This window comes from Cherax quadricarinatus, chromosome 68 (assembly GCF_038502225.1).
Source record: "Cherax quadricarinatus isolate ZL_2023a chromosome 68, ASM3850222v1, whole genome shotgun sequence".
Taxonomy (NCBI): Eukaryota; Metazoa; Arthropoda; class Malacostraca; order Decapoda; family Parastacidae; genus Cherax; species Cherax quadricarinatus.
Window position 1 is genome coordinate 2902835 of NC_091359.1, and position 23277 is coordinate 2926111.

The following is a 23277-nucleotide window of genomic DNA, read 5'->3' on the forward strand; positions in this document are numbered from 1 at the left end:
AATCAAGGGTGAAGACTAAGACACTTGTGCGACATTTGAGATTAATGAAACGGTTTACCACACAGTGCTTCTTCAGTCCTATGCAAAGAATGGTGTAAAGAGAGGAGGGAGAGTGGTAGTGGAGGGAGTGGAGATAAGATTTTGTTCGGATTTTTAATCCCGGAGGGTTAGACTGCCAAGATAACCCAAGAAAGGCAGTGCGTCGTCGAGGGATTGTCTGTCTTATCCATTATAGTCCTTCAATCTTGTCCCCCAGGATGCCACCCACACCAGTCCACTAACACTCAGGTACCTACCTGCTTACTTCCTAGGTGGACGGGACAACAGGTGTAAGGAAACGTGCCCAATGCTTCCACCCGGCCGGGGATCGAACCACGGACAGTGTGTGAGGCTAGAGCGTTGCCTACCAGGTCAAGGGACACTGTACAGGGTGAGAGTGGAGTGAGGTATGAGAGAGAGAGTAGAGTACGGTATGAGAGGAGTGAGGTATGAGTGGAGTGAGGTATGAGAGAGAGTGGAGTGAGGTATGAGAGAGAGTAGAGTAAGGTATGAGAGTGGAGTGAGGTATGAGTGGAGTGAGGTATGAGAGTGGAGTGAGGTATGAGAGAGGAGTGGAAGAGGTGGCAGTGTGAGACAGCCAGACTACACAACATCCACCCGAGTTTCCCAATCACACTCCATCTCTCCTGCTGTCTCGCTATTACCCTCCATCCCTCCCTCCATCCCCTAGCTACATTCCTGGCAGCCATGTCCCCTCCTAACCCCCCACCACCCCTCACGCCACGCTATGACCCCCCTCCTAAACCTCCACCACCCCTCACACTACGCTGTGACCCCCCTCCTAAACTCCACCACCCTCACACCACGCTCACCCCTCCCACCTCACCCCCCTCCACACTCGACATTCACAAGAATCACAGGAAAATATTTAGATACGCTTAAATATTAGAACAAAACAAACTTTAGATTATGTGGCCCGGTGGCCTGGTGGCTAAAGCTCCCGCTTCACACACGGAGGGTCCGGGTTCGATTCCCGGCGGGTGGAAACATTTCGACACGTTTCCTTACACTGTTGTCCTGTTCACCTAGCAGCAAATAGGTACCTGGGTGTTAGTCGACTGGTGTGGGTCGCATCCTGGGGGACAAGATTAAGGACCCCAATGGAAATAAGTTAGACAGTCCTCGATGACGCACTTTCTTGGGTTATCCTGGGTGGCTAACCCTCCGGGGTTAAAAATCCGAACGAAATCTTATCTTATCTTATCTTACTTAAAATTATATAAGTTCCCCCGTCTTCTAATAACATGTTCATTTTTCCACTATAATCTACCTTGTACATAATTACTATCACATTTACTTTGTTTCGTAAGGTGAAGTCCAGGATCTTTCCTTAATTCATGGTATAACTTAACAAATATTTGATGACAATTGTGTTGTAGAAGTCTGAGCAAAGCTCAAAGATTTGTCTACAACACAATTATCATCAAATATTTGTTAAGTTATACCATGAATTAAGGAAAGATCCTGGACTTCACCTTACGAAACAAAGTAAATGTGATAGTAATTATGTACAAGGTAGATTATAGTGGAAAAATTAACTTGTTATTAGAAGACGGGGGAACTTACGTTCGGTTAATTGGAGTTAAGCTAGGTTAAACATCCTTTAACCTAACTACAAACTTTGTGTAGTTATTAACTCCCTCATTTCTGCTGTCTGTCTTTCCCATGTATTATTCTACTCCTCGGGGCCAGGAACTGAGACTCGGCCTCTACAACCACAGACTGATTACCTATAGTTACTCCGTAGCAGCCATGTTGACTGGACTGAAGACGCTGCTACCCCTCCCTCACTCTCCCCTCCCTTTCCGTTCCACTCCCACCACCTCCCCTACATTATCCCACGGTGTCCAGATCACATCCAGAACAGCATGACCACGCAAATGTTACCTTGGCTCAGCTGATAACGCACTCACCTCACACCGAGTGTCCCTGGTTCAATCCCCGGCACGAGTGAAATAGTGGGTATGTTTCCTTACACCTGCTGTCAGTGTTCATCTGGTAGTAAGTAGGTATACTTGGGTGTTAGTTCACCTTGCAGTAAGCAGGTACCTGGATGTTCACCTAGCAGTAAGCAGGTACCTGGATGTTCACCTAGCAGTAAGCAGGTACCTGGATGTTCACCTAGCAGTAAGCAGGTACCTGGATGTTCACCTAGCAGTAAGCAGGTACCTGGATGTTCACCTAGCAGTAAACAGGTACATGGATGCTCACCTTCCAGTAAGCAGGTACCTCAATGGTTACCTAGCAGTAAGCAGGTACCTGGATGCTTACCTAGCGGTAAGCAGGTACCTGGTGTGGGTGGCATCCTGGGGGTGGTAGTATACCTTAGATAAGGCAGAGCTTTGAAATCAGCTGAGGTTAGATAACAGCTCTTGGCCTGTAAAACTGATTTATGTAGACACACACATACTCTGGGCCAAGAGCTGTGAATATCCCTGCAACCACAATTAGGTGAGTACACACGCAGTATAAATCTAGCTCACGGAGCAGGGAGAGTGGATCTAGTAGCGACCAGCGAAGAAGCGGGACCAGGAGTTGTAAATCGACCCTTGCAACCACAAAGAGGCGAGTACAAACAGGCGCGTACACACGCACACGCACGCAAATACGCACACTGGGGCGTTCTTACACAGCCTGGACGTATAGTGTACATGGCCGTAGTCACGTACACACGCCTGGGCGTGTTCCCCGTCTACACACTCGTGTCCAGCATGTCTGGCACACATGTACACTCACATATATACACATACACGGTAATGGCTAATGAATTCAATACTGGGAGCTGTGACTCGACCCCCCGATAACCAAAAATAGGTGAGTAAATATATATATATGAAAGAGAGAGAGAGAGAGAGAGAGAGAGAGAGAGAGAGAGAGAGAGAGAGAGAGAGAAAGAGGTAGCTTAGGCTTACACACAGTTACTAGGGAATTAATTCCTTCCTTCTCTCCCTCTGTTCCACATATTTCCCTCCTTGCCTCCCTCCCTTACCCCTGGAGGTTACCTGGAGGTTATTCCGGGGATCAACGCCCCCGCGGCCCGGTCCATGACCAGGCCTCCCGATGGATCAGGGCCTGATCAACTAGGCTGTTACTGCTGGCCGCACGCAGTCCAACGTACGAGCCACAGCCCGGCTGATCCGGCACTGACTTTAGGTATCTGTCCAGCTCTCTCTTGAAGGCAGCCAGGGGTTTATTGGCAATTCCCCTAATGCTTGATGGGAGGCTGTTGAACAGTTTTGGGCCCCGGACACTTATGGTGTTTTCCCTTAGTGTACCAATGCCGCCCCTACTTTTTATTGGGGGCATTTTGCATCGCCTGCCCCTGTTCCATGTCTCTCTCTCCTTCCCTCCCTCCCTCTACATTCTACAACAAAAAATCCAGTACCTGCTGAATGTTATACTGTGTTAGACACTCCAGTACCTGCTGTGTAAGACACTCCAGTACCTGCTGTGTAAGACACTCCAGTACCTGCTGTGTAAGACACTCCAGTACCTGCTGTGTAAGACACTCAAGTACCTGCTGTGTAAGACACTCCAGTACCTGCTGTGTAAGACACTCCAGTACCTGCTGTGTAAGACACTCCAGTACCTGCTGTGTAAGACACTCCAGTACCTGCTGTGTAAGACACTCCAGTACCTGCTGTGTAAGACACTCCAGTACCTGCTGTGTAAGACACTCCAGTACCTGCTGTGTAAGACACTCCAGTACCTGCTGTGTAAGACACTCCAGTACCTGCTGTGTAAGACACTCCAGTACCTGCTGTGTAAGACACTCCAGTACCTGCTGGAATTAACCCATATCCAGGTGTTGGGGAAAAGGTATCTATGTGGCTTATGACCTGCCCCATTCTCCCTACCTCCGTGTTTGTCACACAATGTGGAGGTAATATTGACGATTACTACACTTGGTGGTCACTGAGATTATCAACCTCATACCCACCACACCCTGATCTACACCCAGACCTGATCAGCCAGGCTGTTATGTATACACAGGACTACCTGGAATCTACCTGGAGGGCATTCCGGGGATCAACACTCCAGCAGCCCGGTCCATGACCATGCTGGACTGCGTGCAGCAGCCAGCACCAGACCCATGCTGCTAGTTTCTTGGTGTCATTACTAGCTGGCTGCCATCTCAACCAGCTTTCCGCTATCATTACCAGCTGGTTGCCATCTCAACCACATTTCCGCTATCATTACCAGCTGGCTGCCATCTATATTACAAAAATCTTCATCACAATCTGATTAAAGAAAATAAACGCCAACAGATTTATTATACATCTTCATACCTTCTAATTCCACAAGTTGGATGGTCAGATCTTTTGAGCCAAGGCTTGTGCGGTGTCTTCGTGGGCTTGACTTCGATGTCTCTCTCCATACCAACAAAAGAGGCTTGGTGGAGACGGTAGAGCATGATGCCGCCCACCAGCAGGTGCACCACGCCCACGCCCACCAGCACGTACATGATAAGACCACGAACGGTCATGATTCCTGCCGCCAGGACCACCTACACGCACCTCCAGGTCACCAGCTCGGAGGTCATCGGTTTCGTTTGCTTCACCGACAGTCTCGTTAAAGGGCTGGAATGAGGCTTCAAGATCCCAGTTCATCAAAGATCCACCCACGGTTCAATACCCCAAGGTTTAATAATCATCTCGTTTATGGTTACACTAAGGCTTCAGAGATCAGTCATTTGTAGACTTCATCAAGGCTTCAAAGACCATCTTGTTTACCGTTAACTTAAGTGTTCAGAGAACAATCTTGAAGAGTTCACATGAGGCCTATGAACCGTCTCGTTTACTGGACTGAGGGTTCAGAGCCGCCACTAAAAGGTTCACACGAAGGGAAACTCCTCTAAAGACTCTTTTACGAGCATCACTGATTATTTCCAAGTTAATAAAAATAATTAACACAAATTAAAATTTCTGATAAAGCAAAATAAAAAAAAAAGAAAATATATGAGGTGTATGTCTCTCGGCGTATACATACTGAGAGTTTAATCCATATTTTTGGAATAAAAGCATTCTTGACTGGTGGTGGACAGGTGACATGCATCCTTAATGACCCTCGTGTAGTCGATAGGCTTTAAACCCCATTAACCAACCAACCATAGGATATATACATCGAGAAGTGTATATCTCTCAACGTATACATGCTGATATATACACACACAATATATATATATAGTAGGTTGGTAGACAGCAACCACCCAGGGAAGTACTACCGTCCTGCCAGATGACTGTGAAACAAAAACCTGTAACTGTTTTGCATGATGGTAGGATTGCTGGTTTCTTTTTCTGTCTCATAAACACGCTAAGATAACAGGGATATCTTGCTACTCCTACTTACACTTTGGTCACACTTCACAGACACGCACATGCATATATATATATACATACATCTAGGTTTTTCTCTTTTTTCTAAATAGCTCTTGTTCTTTTTTATTTCTTCTATTGTCCATGGGGAAGTGGAAAAGAATCTTTCCTCCGTAAGCCATGCGTGTCGTATGAGGCGACTAAAATGCCGGGAGCAATGGGCTAGTAACCCCTTCTCCTGTATACAATTACTAAAAAAGAGAAGAAGAAAAACTTTATAAAACTGGGTTGCTTAAATGTGCGTGGATGTAGTGCGGATGACAAGAAACAGATGATTGCTGATGTTATGAATGAAAAGAAGTTGGATGTCCTGGCCCTAAGCGAAACAAAGCTGAAGGGGGTAGGAGAGTTTCAGTGGGGGGAAATAAATGGGATTAAATCTGGAGTATCTGAGAGAGTTAGAGCAAAGGAAGGGGTAGCAGTAATGTTAAATGATCAGTTATGGAAGGAGAAAAGAGAATATGAATGTGTAAATTCAAGAATTATGTGGATTAAAGTAAAGGTTGGATGCGAGAAGTGGGTCATAATAAGCGTGTATGCACCTGGAGAAGAGAGGAATGCAGAGGAGAGAGAGAGATTTTGGGAGATGTTAAGTGAATGTATAGGAGCCTTTGAACCAAGTGAGAGAGTAATTGTGGTAGGGGACTTGAATGCTAAAGTAGGAGAAACTTTTAGAGAGGGTGTGGTAGGTAAGTTTGGGGTGCCAGGTGTAAATGATAATGGGAGCCCTTTGATTGAACTTTGTATAGAAAGGGGTTTAGTTATAGGTAATACATATTTTAAGAAAAAGAGGATAAATAAGTATACACGATATGATGTAGGGCGAAATGACAGTAGTTTGTTGGATTATGTATTGGTAGATAAAAGACTGTTGAGTAGACTTCAGGATGTACATGTTTATAGAGGGGCCACAGATATATCAGATCACTTTCTAGTTGTAGCTATACTGAGAGTAAAAGGTAGATGGGATACAAGGAGAATAGAAGCATCAGGGAAGAGAGAGGTGAAGGTTTATAAACTAAAAGAGGAGGCAGTTAGGGTAAGATATAAACAGCTATTGGAGGATAGATGGGCTAATGAGAGCATAGGCAATGGGGTCGAAGAGGTATGGGGTAGGTTTAAAAATGTAGTGTTAGAGTGTTCAGCAGAAGTTTGTGGTTACAGGAAAGTGGGTGCAGGAGGGAAGAGGAGCGATTGGTGGAATGATGATGTAAAGAGAGTAGTAAGGGAGAAAAAGTTAGCATATGAGAAGTTTTTACAAAGTAGAAGTGATGCAAGAAGGGAAGAGTATATGGAGAAAAAGAGAGAAGTTAAGAGAGTGGTGAAGCAATGTAAAAAGAGAGCAAATGAGAGAGTGGGTGAGATGTTATCAACAAATTTTGTTGAAAATAAGAAAAAGTTTTGGAGTGAGATTAACAAGTTAAGAAAGCCTAGAGAACAAATGGATTTGTCAGTTAAAAATAGGAGAGGAGAGTTATTAAATGGAGAGTTAGAGGTATTGGGAAGATGGAAGGAATATTTTGAGGAATTGTTAAATGTTGATGAAGATAGGGAAGCTGTGATTTCGTGTATAGGGCAAGGAGGAATAACATCTTGTAGGAGTGAGGAAGAGCCAGTTGTGAGTGTGGGGGAAGTTCGTGAGGCAGTAGGTAAAATGAAAGGGGGTAAGGCAGCCGGGATTGATGGGATAAAGATAGAAATGTTAAAAGCAGGTGGGGATATAGTTTTGGAGTGGTTGGTGCAATTATTTAATAAATGTATGGAAGAGGGTAAGGTACCTAGGGATTGGCAGAGAGCATGCATAGTTCCTTTGTATAAAGGCAAAGGGGATAAAAGAGAGTGCAAAAATTATAGGGGGATAAGTCTGTTGAGTGTACCTGGTAAAGTGTATGGTAGAGTTATAATTGAAAGAATTAAGAGTAAGACGGAGAATAGGATAGCAGATGAACAAGGAGGCTTTAGGAAAGGTAGGGGGTGTGTGGACCAGGTGTTTACAGTGAAACATATAAGTGAACAGTATTTAGATAAGGCTAAAGAGGTCTTTGTGGCATTTATGGATTTGGAAAAGGCGTATGACAGGGTGGATAGGGGGGTAATGTGGCAGATGTTGCAAGTGTATGGTGTAGGAGGTAGGTTACTGAAAGCAGTGAAGAGTTTTTACGAGGATAGTGAGGCTCAAGTTAGAGTATGTAGGAAAGAGGGAAATTTTTTCCCAGTAAAAGTAGGCCTTAGACAAGGATGTGTGATGTCACCGTGGTTGTTTAATATATTTATAGATGGGGTTGTAAGAGAAGTAAATGCGAGGGTTTTGGCAAGAGGCATGGAGTTAAAAGATAAAGAATCACACACAAAGTGGGAGTTGTCACAGCTGCTCTTTGCTGATGACACTGTGCTCTTGGGAGATTCTGAAGAGAAGTTGCAGAGATTGGTGGATGAATTTGGTAGGGTGTGCAAAAGAAGAAAATTAAAGGTGAATACAGGAAAGAGTAAGGTTATGAGGATAACAAAAAGATTAGGTGATGAAAGATTGAATATCAGATTGGAGGGAGAGAGTATGGAGGAGGTGAACGTATTCAGATATTTGGGAGTGGACGTGTCAGCGGATGGGTCTATGAAAGATGAGGTGAATCATAGAATTGATGAGGGAAAAAGAGTGAGTGGTGCACTTAGGAGTCTGTGGAAACAAAGAACTTTGTCCTTGGAGGCAAAGAGGGGAATGTATGAGAGTATAGTTTTACCAACGCTCTTATATGGGTGTGAAGCGTGGGTGATGAATGTTGCAGCGAGGAGAAGGCTGGAGGCAGTGGAGATGTCATGTCTGAGGGCAATGTGTGGTGTGAATATAATGCAGAGAATTCGTAGTTTGGAAGTTAGGGAGGAGGTGCGGGATTACCAAAACTGTTGTCCAGAGGGCTGAGGAAGGGTTGTTGAGGTGGTTCGGACATGTAGAGAGAATGGAGCGAAACAGAATGACTTCAAGAGTGTATCAGTCTGTAGTGGAAGGAAGGCGGGGTAGGGGTCGGCCTAGGAAGGGTTGGAGGGAGGGGGTAAAGGAGGTTTTGTGTGCGAGGGGCTTGGACTTCCAGCAGGCATGCGTGAGCGTGTTTGATAGGAGTGAATGGAGACAAATGGTTTTTAATACTTGACGTGCTGTTGGAGTGTGAGCAAAGTAACATTTATGAAGGGATTCAGGGAAACCGGCAGGCCGGACTTGGGTCCTGGAGATGGGAAGTACAGTGCCTGCACTCTGAAGGAGGGGTGTTAATGTTGCAGTTTAAAAACTGTAGTGTAAAGCACCCTTCTGGCAAGACAGTGATGGAGTGAATGATGGTGAAAGTTTTTCTTTTTCGGGCCACCCTGCCTTGGTGGGAATCGGCCGGTGTGATAATAAAAAAATAAAAAATATATATATATATATATATATATATATATATATATATATATATATAGATATATATATATATATATATATTATTGTGCCCAGGAACAACTGGTATTGATCAATAACAATACTGCGACTAGCCAAGAACTCGAGTCCTTGGCTAGTCGCAGTGTTACCAGGCCTCCAGATGGACTGCGTGCTGGCCGCACGCAGTCCAACGTACGAGCCACAGCCCGGCTGATCCGGCACTGACTTTAGGTATCTGTCCAGCTCTCTCTTGAAGGCAGCCAGGGGCTTATTGGCAATTCCCCTAATGCTTGATGGGAGGCTGTTGAACAGTTTTGGGCCCCGGACACTTACGGTGTTTTCCCTTAGTGTACCAATGGCGCCCCTATTTTTTATTGGGGGCATTTTGCATCGCCTGCCCAGTCTTTTACTTTCGTAGGGAGTGATTTCTGTGTGCAGATTTGGGACCATGTTGTTATATATATATATATATATATATATATATATATATATATATATATATATATATATATATATATATATATATATATATATATATATATATATATATGTGTGTGTGTGTGTGTGTGTGTGTGTGTGTGTGTCGTGCCAAATAGGCAGAACTTGCGATCTTGGCTTAAATAGCAACGCTCATGTTGACATATTGGACAAGTGAAAATTTGTGTATGCAATAATTTCGCCAAAATCATTCTGAACCTAACGAAAAAAATATATTTGATTTTTTTTGTTTAGTTCTGAATTATTGTTAACGTATTTAAAATATATTTAGTTGGTTTAGGCTAAAGTAAATTGCTCTTTTCATAATAAGGTTAGGTAAGTTTTCTAAGATTCTATTGGTGCAAAATTACAAATTTTTACATTAACATTAATGAAAAAAATGTATCTTTAAACGTATAAGAATTTTTAGAAAGGACTTAATTTTAAATGAGTTCTTGCTAATTGACCAGTTTTACATATTCGGCACGACATATATATATATATATATATATATATATATATATATATATATATATATATATATATATATATATATATATGTATATATATATATATTAGTTTCACTTTCGGAAGAAATAAGATAAAAAAAATTTTGAAAAAAGTTTTGCTTTTAATGCGTTATTAGGCAAATGTCGCTTATAAAAAAAATTATTTGCATTATTAGATAAGTAACGCCACAAAAGGAAATTAATGAACGGTGTGTTCCAGCATCACTGAAAATTTTCTTCAGTTGTGAATGCTGGTGGTGGTTGATCAGCTGATTTGATCCACGTGTACACCGCCACTACCTACACTTATTTAACACTTATTATCCTCTTCTCCAACACCTCCACCTCCACCACACTCATTATATATCCAAAATGAGTACATTTAACACTTGTAGCTTGAGTTTTCCCCCTCACGACGCAGTTTAGAGGCACAAATCTAGAGACAGTTGCTGGGACTAAAGGTAAATGTGGGTGGTAGAGGCGGCACCAGCGCACAGCCCCAGGCACCACTTTCTTATATCATCCCATATTCTCTCTACACATGCATACACTCACCATTTAAACATCTTGAACGCTCTAGATAACTTCGTCGCTCCTCTGGATTACTTCTAAATAAAGAGAACCCAAAGAATAGGGATAATAAACAAGGACTAGGTTAAGGCTTCACAGGCGGGGGTGTGACCTTGTGCAGTGAAGTCGAGGAAATTATTAATTAACGTATATTATGAAATCTGTCCGTATTCTCCACAACATGAGATGGTGTGCATGGTGATATGTCATGAAACTAGCATCTTGCATGCTGTTGTGCCTCCATGATAAGGGAGTAACATGGGATATTAATATAACTTTGATATAAGGACCAGTAATTGCTACATTAAGCTTAGATGTAAGCTTTCTTTGTTTCTCAGTTATTTTTGTGATGATTCTTAACATTACGACAATGCTAGTTAGAAAAAAAGGGAAAGATGTTATTGAGTGGGGAGAAGGGCTTAGTAAGGATAGGAATGGGGGATGGGTGGGAGATGCCTGATGATGGGATGGGTGCTGGGGTGGGGGAGTTTATGGGGAGGGTGAGAGGTTGGGGTGGGGAGGAGTGTTACAGTGGGTGCTGGAGTGGGTGGTGGGTGTACAGAGAATGGGGGAGGGAATGGGAGAAGCGTTGATAGATGTTCGTTGGAGAGAAATGAGGGGCGGAAATGGCAGAGGGGGGGGAGAAAAGTCGTCTGGCTGGGTGACTCACACAAGTGTTAAACACTACACACGCTCTCATCACTACCCACCCTCACCACTACCCACCCTCACCACTACTCCCTCACAAATACTCTTCCTCATTACCACCCACCCTAACCACCACCAATGCCCTCCCTCACTACCACCCTCCCAAACCACCACCAACACAACCCTCCCTCACTACCACCAACCTCCCTCACCACCATCACCACCACCACCATATTGCGTAACATCCTGTGCATGAGAGCCCATTTATGACCGAGCACTCTGGACACAAACACAGCTCACAACTTACCACAACTAGCAGCAGTTTGTTCTACTTAAGAACATGAGAATGAACAATGCAGTAGAACTAGTGGCCCATGCTAGGCAGGTTCAATTCACATGCAACTACACCCACCTGGGAGTCTGTTCCTCTCGTACACAATTCTACTGTCAAACCAATACTTTCTTATATCCCTTCTAAATCTTAATTTACACAAATCAATCGCTGCGAGTACTGTTTTGGTTAGATATTTTTAACTCTATCTCTTTTATTTGTTCCTGTTTTCCGTTTGTGCACTTTAGTTGTATCTCCCCCAATTCTAGGTCTTTCCAGAGTGTAAATTCAGTGCCTTCAGCCTATCTTCGTAGAAAAGGTTTCTGATGCATGATATCGATTCCGTCATCCTTCTCTGTATAATATCTTTCCAGCGTATTTATGTCCTGAGATCAGAAATATGCAGCATAATGTAAATTAGGTCTTACCAAAGATATGTAATAAATGTCGTGATCAATGTATATATGTCTTTTATCTACAACTTACCTGGAGGCTGTTCAGTGGGACAAAACCCCCGCGACCCGGTCCATGACCAGGCCTCCTGGTGAATCATGGCCTGAACAGCGAGGCTATTACTGCTGGCAGCACGCAGTCGAACTTACGAACCACAGCCCGGCTGGTCAGCTGTCAAGTTTCCTCTTGAAGACAGAGGTTTATTGGTAATCCCCCTTATGTATGCTGGGAGGCGGTTTATAATTTATACCTGGAAAGTCGCAGAGGGATTGGTTTCAAATGTGCACTGAGAAATTACTACCTACGAAAACAAATGGCTTGGCAGACGGTGGAACATAACCCTAATGAAAAGCATGGCTGCCATAAGCTCACTCAGAGACCACGCTATAAATGTAAGAGATGTCCAAGACATCCCACCATACATAAGGGGGAATACTAATAGATCCCTTGCTATCTTCAAGAGGTAACTGGATAAATTTCTGAAGTCAGTTCCTGACTAGCCGGCTGTTTGATCAGGCCCTCATTCTTCACTGCATTTTCTTATCATTACACTCTAAATTTCTCAGTTCCTCCGCTACAGGCGCTGTAGATCCATACGGGTTTAGCTCTTCCCCAAGAATACAATAGTTGCAATACTCTTGCGCAGCTCAGCTATGCAGGTGGACCATCCCTCGCCGCGTCCTCGCCTCCAAAGGCAACAAGCACTGCCGGGTTTAACACCCTAAGGCAGTAAACACTCGACAGGTTACCTGGTTACCTGGAGGTTATTCCGGGGATCAACGCCCCCGCGGCCCGGTCCACGACCAGGCCTCCCGATGGATCAGGGCCTGATCAACTAGGCTGTTACTGCTGGCCGCACGCAGTCCGACGTACGAGCCACAGCCCGGCTGATCCGGCACTGACTTTAGGTATCTGTCCAGCTCTCTCTTGAAGGCAGCCAGGGGCTTATTGGCAATTCCCCTAATGCTTGATGGGAGGCTGTTGAACAGTTTTGGGCCCCGGACACTTATGGTGTTTTCTCTTAGTGTACCAATGGCGCCCCTACTTTTTATTGGCGGGATTTTGCATCGCCTGCCCAGTCTTTTACTTTCGTAGGGAGTGATTTCTGTGTGCAGATTTGGGACCATTCCTTCCAAGATTTTCCAAGTGTAGATTATGATATATCTCTCCCTCCTGCGTTCCAACGAGTACAAGTCAAGTGCTTTCAAGCGTTCCCAGTAGTTAAGGTGCTTGACAGAACTTATACGTGCAGTAAAGGATCTCTGTACTGGCAATTATTCTCGTTTGTTTACGTTCGTGGATTTGAATCCGCCTGCACGAAAATGTAACCTGTCCTTTAACAGATATTTTTTTACTATATAAATTTAAGCCGATTTCACTGTTACGTTTAAGTTTGGCTTGCTTAAAATAAATTACCCAAGTGTAACTAATTATTCCATGAAAGATGTCTGCGAAAAAGTCATTTAGATTTAACAGTAAAGTTGGGAACCACGAAGACGGAATTAAAAACAAGTCACACGTTCAGCGTAAACGTTGCCTCTGCTCTTTTAGAAGGATGAGTCGCGAAATTAATACCTGTGTAAGAGATCGTCATAACGAAATGGATGTATGCTGTTTTATGAAAATGAAATTTTTGGAGTGGCGTGAGAGAGAGAGAGGGAGAGAATTTCCTGGTAATATGCTGAGAAGTTCAAGGAGAAACGTACGTGACTAATGCGACGTTAATATTGTTCACGTTGAATAGAACACAAGAATGAGAAATTAGCGTGAGAGCGAAGCAGGTGTGTGGCATCAGTGCTCTACCTGCAACTCAATATATAGTCTAGAAATATTCAAAACCAACACTAGCATTTCCCTTCGTTAGTTCTTATTAACGTAAATCATTAACAAAGGTAATGAAATACTTATAAGTATTTTTCACTTAATTACATAGTGGTGTCTTTTATATATAAAGTAGTGACTTATGATGACTTAACCTAGGATACACTTCAGAGAGGTGTTAATAATAATTGGTTATAATCATAACCATAAATTTTAAAGGGTAGGAGGGGGCAGCCAGTGGAAGGTCTCAGTCAGATGACCAAAAGCTCCAGCTATGGGTCATCATATGACTAAAACTCGCGTCAGGAAACACTTATCCTGTTTCCTGATAAACCTTACCTAACAACCAGAGAGATGTTGGTCAAAGGCTCTAATTCAAGAACACTTGAGGCTAATCTCCTCTTCTTCGGATCAAGCCTCATTGCCTCCCATTTCCACGATATCCATAAATTCTTCACACTTATTTATATCAGTCACAGTAGCCAACTCAGTAATATGATGACGGTGACAAGTAGTGTGAGATATTACCTTTGGTTCAGCGCAATGTTAAGTCATGTAGGCTGGCTACTGCATGCTTCCCCCTTCAATGTTAGTCATGTAGGCTGGCTACTGCATGCTTCCCCCTTCAATGAATGTTATCTGGGAAGCTGGTAGCTACACCTGGTGTCATCCTGTAGCCTGCAGAGCAAGAATAAATAGATGTACAATGCCTAGGAACTAGGACCTACAAGAATTAAAAGGCGTATATTAGGGTATAATTTACGTTTTGGTATTTTTAATAACTACACATTACTTTGATGGTCTTACAAAGGCGAGAAAATATTGAATTGTTTCATCCATTTTAAACTTGTACGTATTTTGTTTTCGATGCTTTCAAAGGAGAAAAGTTCCTTCCGAAGGAAAGAAGGAACTTTTCTTCTTTTAAAACATCGAAAACAAAATACAAGTTTAAAATGGATGAAACAACTCAGTATTTTCTGGCCTTTGTAGGACCATCAAAGGAATGTGTAATTGTACAAACAAATATCAAAACGTTAAATTATACCCATTGTATATTCATTGACATCCATTGTATATCCATTTACTCTTGTTTTACTGGCTACAGGATGAGCTACCAGCTTCCCAGACAACCTTTGAGGGCAAGTTTATTTAGGCACAGGTATACATAAGTACAATTATCATACACAGTGTAAATTACCTAGGATAACCCCCTAAAAAGTCAAAGTGACTTATTTCCATACTAACACAAGGAAGCCTAGCAGTGAGGCTTATTTCCACTGTGGTGCTCAAGACGTCCCCCAGGACGTCAATTACAACCACCAAATTACTCATTCTATTTCTTCAAGGTGAACTAGGGGCAGCAGATGTAAGACTTACCCATACTTCTCGCCTCACCCATGATTCCAGCCAAGTTCTTGGCTGATATTAGTTATTTTAGAATCAGTGAGGCTGCAACTACAGTATAACTAGTTGAAGATTGAGACACTTATGCAACATATGGGAATGTTTATTCAGGAAACGTTTCGCCATAAAGATTCCCATATGTTGCATAAGTGTCTCAATCTTCAACTTGTCGGTTTTTCAAACCATTCATCACACACAGTATAACTAGTTAACTAACCAAACGTGTGACTGGCTAACACTGCGGCCAGTGTTAATGTGATCTGCAAGTGTTAAACTTACTAATGTTTCTCATTAGTACTATAACAACGAAATTAGTTTCTCATTAATACTACAACAACGAAATTTACGCACACATTAATTATAAAGATTTTAGAAATATTACTTGTGGGTAATACAGGTTATCAATAAGAAATATTATTTTTAGGAAATACAGACTATCAATAAAATATACCAGGAGAATGCATTCTCTGAATCCATTTTTATTTACATATTCATTTTTAAACCTAAAAATCATATGTGGAAATTGATAACATTTAAAATGTTATGTAAAATACTGAATAGGCCTGAGCTTGTTACCACCTGCAGCTCATAAGACTGCCATCCCCACGAGCCCCTTTGAGGCGGGGCAGATGGCAGACCAGAGGCCTAGCTTCTCCCTACGAGCCCCGTGAGGGCGGGGACTGTGGCTAGGCCTGGGGACACTTGGTTCCAAAGTTGAGGGGGTACTTGTGCCTCCTCCCTTGGGAGACTTACGTCTCGAGATACTCCCCAGATAGGGAGCCAAGGCCGGGTCACCACTACTTGGAAAAGACCCGGGCCGGGAGAATACCGGCGAATAAAAAAAAAAAAAATACTGACTTCATTTTTTAATTTCAATTGAGGATCATCAGTACATTACCTGAAGCTACACCATCACTCACCTGAAAATAAAAGAAATTTACACTTTAATAAAAAATGAATATACGTATGTTCATAATTGGAATTAACGGGTAAATTTGACAAGACATGCGATTAACTACACAAGCCACATACTCGACCAACACCACACAAGCCAGGGTGACAGCATCTATTATTTTGCCTTAATACTGGTGAATGGTTCTTGATCCAAAGGATTTGAGCTATCCTCTCTTTCCTTGGATGAAACTTCAATACTTCCCGGTAGTGTATGATTTAAGTGGGTTTAACGTTTCCAAGACTTACTAGTTCACGGTCCCCTTAAGATCCGTGGCTTATCTGGCACTGTTTGACCTCTATGGGTTTTCTGTTTTCCGATAATAATAATAATAATAATAATAATAATAATAATAATAATAATCATTATCTGAGAAACTCTGATGCAAAGATAGCTTAGCACAATGATCAACAATTCCTGGCCTGCACTAAATAATTAAATTGATAAACAAGTCAAGACAACCTATGGTGCAAATATAATTGGCGCAGTTGCAGAGAATTAATGAAATGTCAAAACTGAATACTGAGTTTTGCAGTTTCACAGCAGGCTCTGTGCAGGAAGAGTCTAAGTGAATTTCATCATTAGTGATGGTCTGAAACATCTCAAGTGTCAAAGCTTCTTGTCTTGAGGATGTGTTGTGCCATAATGTGGTCATGTGATTGAGCAGAGGTTGGTTGATTGTTGGGTTTAAATCCTCAAGACTACACGAGGATCATTAAAGCTTCACACGTAGTCTGCTCACCACCAGTCAAGAATACTGTAGTACCTAAACCCCACAAGGAAGGTTCCTTGATGTTGGTGAGGGGCTCTTGATTTAGGGAATTGGATCTGTGCTCCAGTTCCCCGAATTAAGCCTGAATGCCTTCCACATCCCCCCCCAGGCGCTGTATAATCCTCCAGGTTTAGCGCTTCCCCTTGATTATAATAATAATAATAATAATAATAATAATAATAATAATAATAATAATAATAATAATAATAATAATGTAGTACGTAAAATAGGACTCTGGTAAACTCTCAGCACAGAGTATATACAGTGAGAGTCATACACCTCCTGATGTATATTCGTATATATAGGTAAGGTCCTGAAAGAGCTGTTGTGCTCTATGTCGTATTTGACATCTTTCTCACTGAGAACAGTAGAGGACGAGAAGCATCATTAAATCCCTGAATAAGTGGATTTGGGATTTACCTTTCTTGGGTGATGCAACAAAACATTTAAATAATTTGCTTCTAAATTTGCAGGGTAAAGACATCTGGTGTCTGGCATATATGCCGAGGTGAAAGATGAAGGAGAAAGATAAATGTGTTTGTGAAATAAGTCAATGAAGGTAATTGTTTACACTTTCCCATGCTGTAAGGAGCTCTCATTCAACACGGAAAAGCAACTCACAGATCCCCGTGGAAATATATAGTGAAGCACTAACGTTCCTGCAGAGTAACTTAAGAAAAGATTGGGTAATTTTTAAAAGCCTGGACAAGTGATAATTATGTTTCATAATCCAGTTGAAGTTTTACCAACTGACTAGAGTGAAATATTTCATATGGCACTCACTGGTCAGCAAGTCAGTGACACTCAGAGACATTCACAAGGAAGGCACACTGTTGACATTTTATAAAAGCCTACCTGACACATTGTGAGCCTTTTTCAAAGATGAAATTTGTTTAAGACAAAACTCCGGTCAAGACTTAATGATAAACACCTAAAGTCACTACCTGACCAGCTGTAGTTCACAATTCGGTTTAGGTGCGGCCAGCAGTAACAGCTTGGTTGATCATGCCCTGACCCACCACAAGGCGGGGCGACGACCCCCTAAACCCCCTCCAGGTATACTCCAGGTAACACAAAATTTTAGGACTATCAGAAACATTGATGTTAATGTTAATAAACTGTAGCTTCAAATACCACCTTACTTAAATAAAAGGTTTAGGTGAGCTGTGTTTACATACGACATTAATCTATTTGTGGTATAACTAATAAAGTGTGACTAGTTAATGGTCCAAGTTGGACATTAACGTCCTCATAAGATAATTTCTTTCTATGTGCGAATTATTTGTGGATTGTTCCAGTCACGGTATTGTGCCGTCTAGGTCTTGATTCACTTCTATGTTAATATAAACTGTTGTATTGACTTCCATGTTGTTATGAACTCTTGTGTTCACTCAAACGTTGTTATATTTGTGATCATAACTTATTTTCAAGTGTGATTTACCTTTTTTTTGGAATTCCGAGTCTCATTATTCACTCAGTACAATAAAATATGAGTTAACTGTAAATTGTTAACTTTTTTACATTATTAAACTAGTTATTTGGAAATTATGATTATTTTGTTAAGAAACTGAATGAATTCTGAAACACACTGGAGACGGGACAAACACCTCCTGACGCACGTTTTCGGTCACATGACTGACACTTTTCAACGGCTTGCTGCTTCGTCCGCTTTAAAAATAACAAAGATATCGTTTAATGTTTAATATTAATATTTATTAATGTTATTGATATGTGGGTTATGTTAACTGTTATGTCATTTAACTTTGTGTTTCAAGGCGAGGCCCTCATCACACACTTGACCCTCATCACACACTTAACCACTGTGTATCCATCCCACTTTGGTATACCAGAAGAGGGATACACAGTCCAAGGATTCGCAGGTCCTCGGTCAGTGTCATGGGAGGTCACGAGAGGTCAGTAACGCGGGATAAACAGAAGTCAGTTTAAGGGGTCAGCAGAATTCCTGTGTCAGAGGTCAACAGGGTCAGGAGATAAGTCAGCTTAAGAGGTCAACAGAGACAACAAAGGCTTCTAAAACTTTCCTTCAACGATCGACTGTTCTCTCTCTCTCTCTCTCTCTAGAGAGAGAGAGAGAGAGAGTGGGTGGGTCGATAGCGTCTGAATGTAGGTCAGCGCTGCTGGTGTGTGTGCTCACCTATATCTTACATGCAGTTGAAGGGAACTGGTCTCAGCTCCTGGCCCCACCTCTCAACCTGCTGCTTGTGTATGTAACCCAGTGAATTAGACCTAAACCTCCCCACACATACACAGAGGGGCCAAGAGCTGAGATTTTAACCCCTACAAACAGGATGTTTTCAGATGAGAGAGGAGCGAGACAGGGGATATAGCAGCGTAGATTAGCCACAGGAACTTTATATGAACAGACGGAGGCAAACACCATACAAAGTTACGTGTAGGCACGAATGAATTCAAGAGGAAAGACGGTACACCACCAACATAGCTCTGCTACTGTAATTACAAACACTGAGGATGGTACAACACCAATATAGCTCTGCTACTGTAATTACAAACACTGAGGATGGTACAACACCAACATAGCTCTGCTACTGTAATTACAAACACTGAAGACGGTACACCACCAACATAGCTCTGCTACTGTAATTACAAACACTGAAGACGGTACACCACCAACATAGCTCTGCTACTGTAATTACAAACACTGAAGACAGTACACCACCAACATAGCTCTGCTACTGTAATTACAAACACTGAAGACGGTACACCACCAACATAGCTCTGCTACTGTAATTACAAACACTGAAGACGGTACACCACCAACATAGCTCTGCTACTGTAATTACAAACACTGAAGACGGTACACCACCAGCATAGCTCTGCTACTGTAATTACAAACACTGAAGACGGTACACCACCAACATAGCTCTGCTACTGTAACTACAAACACTGAAGATAATACAGTCCCAGGAGCTGGAGTTCAAACCTCACACACACACACACACACACACATACATACACACATACATACATAGCTTTAAGAAGAGGTATGACAAAGCTCATGGAGCAGGAAGAGTGACCTAGTAGTGGGGATCAGGAGCTATGAATCGACCCCTGCAACCAAAATTAGGTAAGTACACACAACAAACACCCAACAAACCAAGTATCTATCAACAAGTGCCTCTGACAACTAGTAACTACTCACACACACACACGCTACCTAACTCTACCACTCAGTTAAAAATAGATCAGAAAAACAGGGAAAGTACGAAAGTACTAAGTATGATGTGTCGCAGTATTCCCGTGGAAAGATATTTCACACAATGAGTCAGAAAGTGAAAGTGTAATTTCAATGGCCAGTTTTCACCCACTCCTTTCCACCCCTACAAGAAAGAAGTTACGTATGCATAATATACTGTACTGCCCAAAATGCACTGCGTGCACCTGCACCTAACAATATTTTATTACATGTAAACTACATTATCTGTATACTGCATAAAAACAATAGTTTGAATTTAAATTTGCTAGGTTAATTAAGTTTGGAGTCTCTAGGTTACACGAGGGTCACCATTAAGGGTGTAGCCAGGTCCGTCAAGGATACATTAATTCCTAAAATAGAGATTGTAGCACTGTATGACCCTTTCAAGTGTAGCACTTAAATTGGTAATAATAATAATAATAAAAGGACTGAACTAAATTGTCAGTGTATATAATAAGATATAGACATCAGTGTATATACAATAAGACTAGGTTGGGGCATTGGCTTAAGCCGATAGGAGACTTGGACCTGCCTCGCATGGGCCAGTAGGCCTGCTGCAGTGTTCCTTCTTTCTTATGTTTTTATGTTCTTATGTGTACACGGTAAGAGATATATGCCTCTCAGTGTATATACACAGAGATATACACCTCTCACATTACGATAAGCTTAAGAAAATCTCTATTTTACAGAGAACGGTGTAAATTTCTGGTTGTAAGATCATATAGACATTTTATACATAATGACAAATTGTGTATATTTAACCTAGGATAAGCCAATATAGTATAGTGTGACTTACTGTCATTGGGATGTGTGTTTTGAGCAATGTAGGTGCGGCTATGTAAGTTTATTTAAACACAAGTACAAGTACGTAGTGTAAATTACCTAGGATAACCCCAAAAAGTCGAAGTGATTTATTTCCATTGGGGTGTTGTGTTGCGCTAGCAGAGTGATGCGAGAAGCAGCAAGAACAGGGATGGTGGTGCATGTTAGAGGAGAGAGGGGGAGAGTGTACAAGTAGCAAGCAATCAGTGAGATTGTTGGGGCTTTCTACATTCTCACTCTAGCTGTTTGTGATTGTATAACCTCCCCTTCTCTCTCTCTCTCTCTCTCTCTCTCTCTCTCTCTCTCTCTCTCTCTCTCTCTCTCTCTGTCGTAGGTTTATTTAGGTACAGGGACACATAAGTACAATGTACAATTATCATACATAATGTAAAATTACCTAGAATAACCCCCACAAATCAGACAGTGATTTATTTCTATTGGGGTCCCCTCTCTCATTCCCATTGGGGTCCCCTCTCTCATTTCCATTAGGTCCCCTCTCATTTCCATTGGGGTCTCCCCCCCTCTCTCTGTCTCACTCTCTCTGTCTCACTCACATACCAGCCAGCAGGTTCAACATTGTGAAGGTCCATTTTCTGTGATGGCGAGGCCTGGCCGTGCGCTGGTGGGTGTTCGATTGTTGGAGCTGGTTGCTGCTGCTGCTGCTTCAGTACGTTCACCACCACCACACCCACACCCGTCATCACACCCACAACCAAAAATGTCGTCCACAAAGAAGGGGGCGACATTCTTCTCAAGGGGGAAAGAAGAAGTTCAATCTATGGGAGCAGAGGGAAGTGTAATAATGAGGGAATGGTATAGAGGGGGAGAGAGAGCGGTAACAATGGTTGGCGACGCGCGGGGCCCAATACTGTTGGACTGGCGCCATTACCTACCTACTGGAGGCTTCCCTCCCTCCCTCTCCCTCCACCTTCTCCATAATCGTTTTCCTCCCTTTTTGCTTCATTCATGCACTACTCTACTCATCCTCTTTTTTTTTTTTTTACGCCCACAATCATCACTTAGCAAATCTCTCTCACGGTACCTATTATTCTCTCGTATATATATATTTCAGTCTTCTTTATCTTCCACCTTTATCGTCCTATATATGTGCCATAATGGAAGTAATGCAGTGTTTCCTCCTGCAGCCAGGGACCAGGAGACATCTCAGAGCCTGCATTGTGAGGTGTGCCGGCCGGGCCGCTCGCCCTGCCAAGGTTAGTCAAGGTTAACCAAGCTGACTTAATGCAGCAGCAGCATCAGCAGCAGTAGTGACAACAGCAGGAACATCAGCAGCACCAGAAACATAATCAGCAGCAACAACATCAGCAGCATCAGCAACATTATCAGCAGCAGCAGCATCAGCAACATTATCAGCAGCAGCAGCAGCATCAGCAACATCAGCAGCAACAACATCAGCAGCATCAGCAACATTATCAGCAGCAGCAGCAGCAACATCAGCAGCAACATCAGCAGCAGCAACATCAGCAGCAACAACATCAGCAGCATCAGCAACATTATCAGCAGCAGCAGCAGCAACATCAGCAGCAATATCAGCAGCAGCAACATCAGCAGCAACAACGTAAGCAACATCAGTGGCAGCAGCAATAACATCAGCAGCAGCGGCAACATCAGCTGCAGCAGCAGCAGCAGCAACATCAGCAGCAGCAACATCAGCAGCAACAACGTAAGCAACATCAGTAGCAGCAATAACATCAGCAGCAGCGGCAACATCAGCTGCAGCAGCAGCAGCAGCAGCAACATCAGCAGCAGCAACATCAGCAGCAACAACGTAAGCAACATCAGTGGCAGCAGCAATAACATCAGCAGCAGCGACAACATCAGCAGCAGCAGCATCAGCAGCAGCAGCAACAACAGGAGCAACAACGTCAGCAACATCAGTGGCAGCAGCAATAACATCAGCAGCAGCATCAGCAGCAACATCAGCAGCAGCAGCAGCAGCAACATCAGCAGCAACAACGTCAGCAACATCAGTGGCAGCAGCAATAACATCAGCAGCATCAGCAATAACATCAGCAGCATCAGCACTACCAACAATGACCTTGAAGCATCTATCACCTGGCCAAGATCACCCTTGACTTTGCCTAGATGTCAATTTATCAAGGAACATTAATGGAACATTACTTAAGCCTCCCGTAGTACTATTCTTCATGTTGTTCCTATGGTAGTTGTGGTTTTAATTGTTGTTAGGATATGATTTTTTTAATGACTGATGCTATGGCACTAATGGTTTTTAAGACAATCATTTAATAGTTGCTAAGACTTTACATTCTTTAATAGTCATTAAGACTTCAAATTCTTTAATGGGTAAGATTTTACATTCTTTAATGGTTATTAAGATAGTGTTTATATTCTTTAATGGATGTTAAGACAATAATAGCTCAGAGTGTTTATATTCATTAATAGTTAAGACAGTTTAAA

At 42.5% G+C, this 23277-nt stretch overlaps 1 protein-coding gene across 3 annotated transcripts in view; it reads right to left on the reverse strand.

Annotated features, from left to right (window-relative positions):
- Positions 1–23277, reverse strand: part of Argk1 (Arginine kinase 1) — a 115623-nt gene that overhangs the window by 77045 nt on the left and 15301 nt on the right. The window contains exon 1 of one of the 3 annotated variants that reach the window (XM_053789771.2): positions 21397–21554. The exons of 1 other annotated variant lie outside the window; for it this stretch is intronic. In XM_053789771.2, coding sequence (XP_053645746.1) covers positions 21397–21539 — 143 coding nt within the window. In that variant the 5' untranslated portion in view covers positions 21540–21554. Of the gene's footprint in view, positions 1–4349; positions 4562–21396; positions 21555–23277 lie in introns of those variants that run through there. One more of the 3 variants, XM_053789770.2, reaches the window with a different exon arrangement.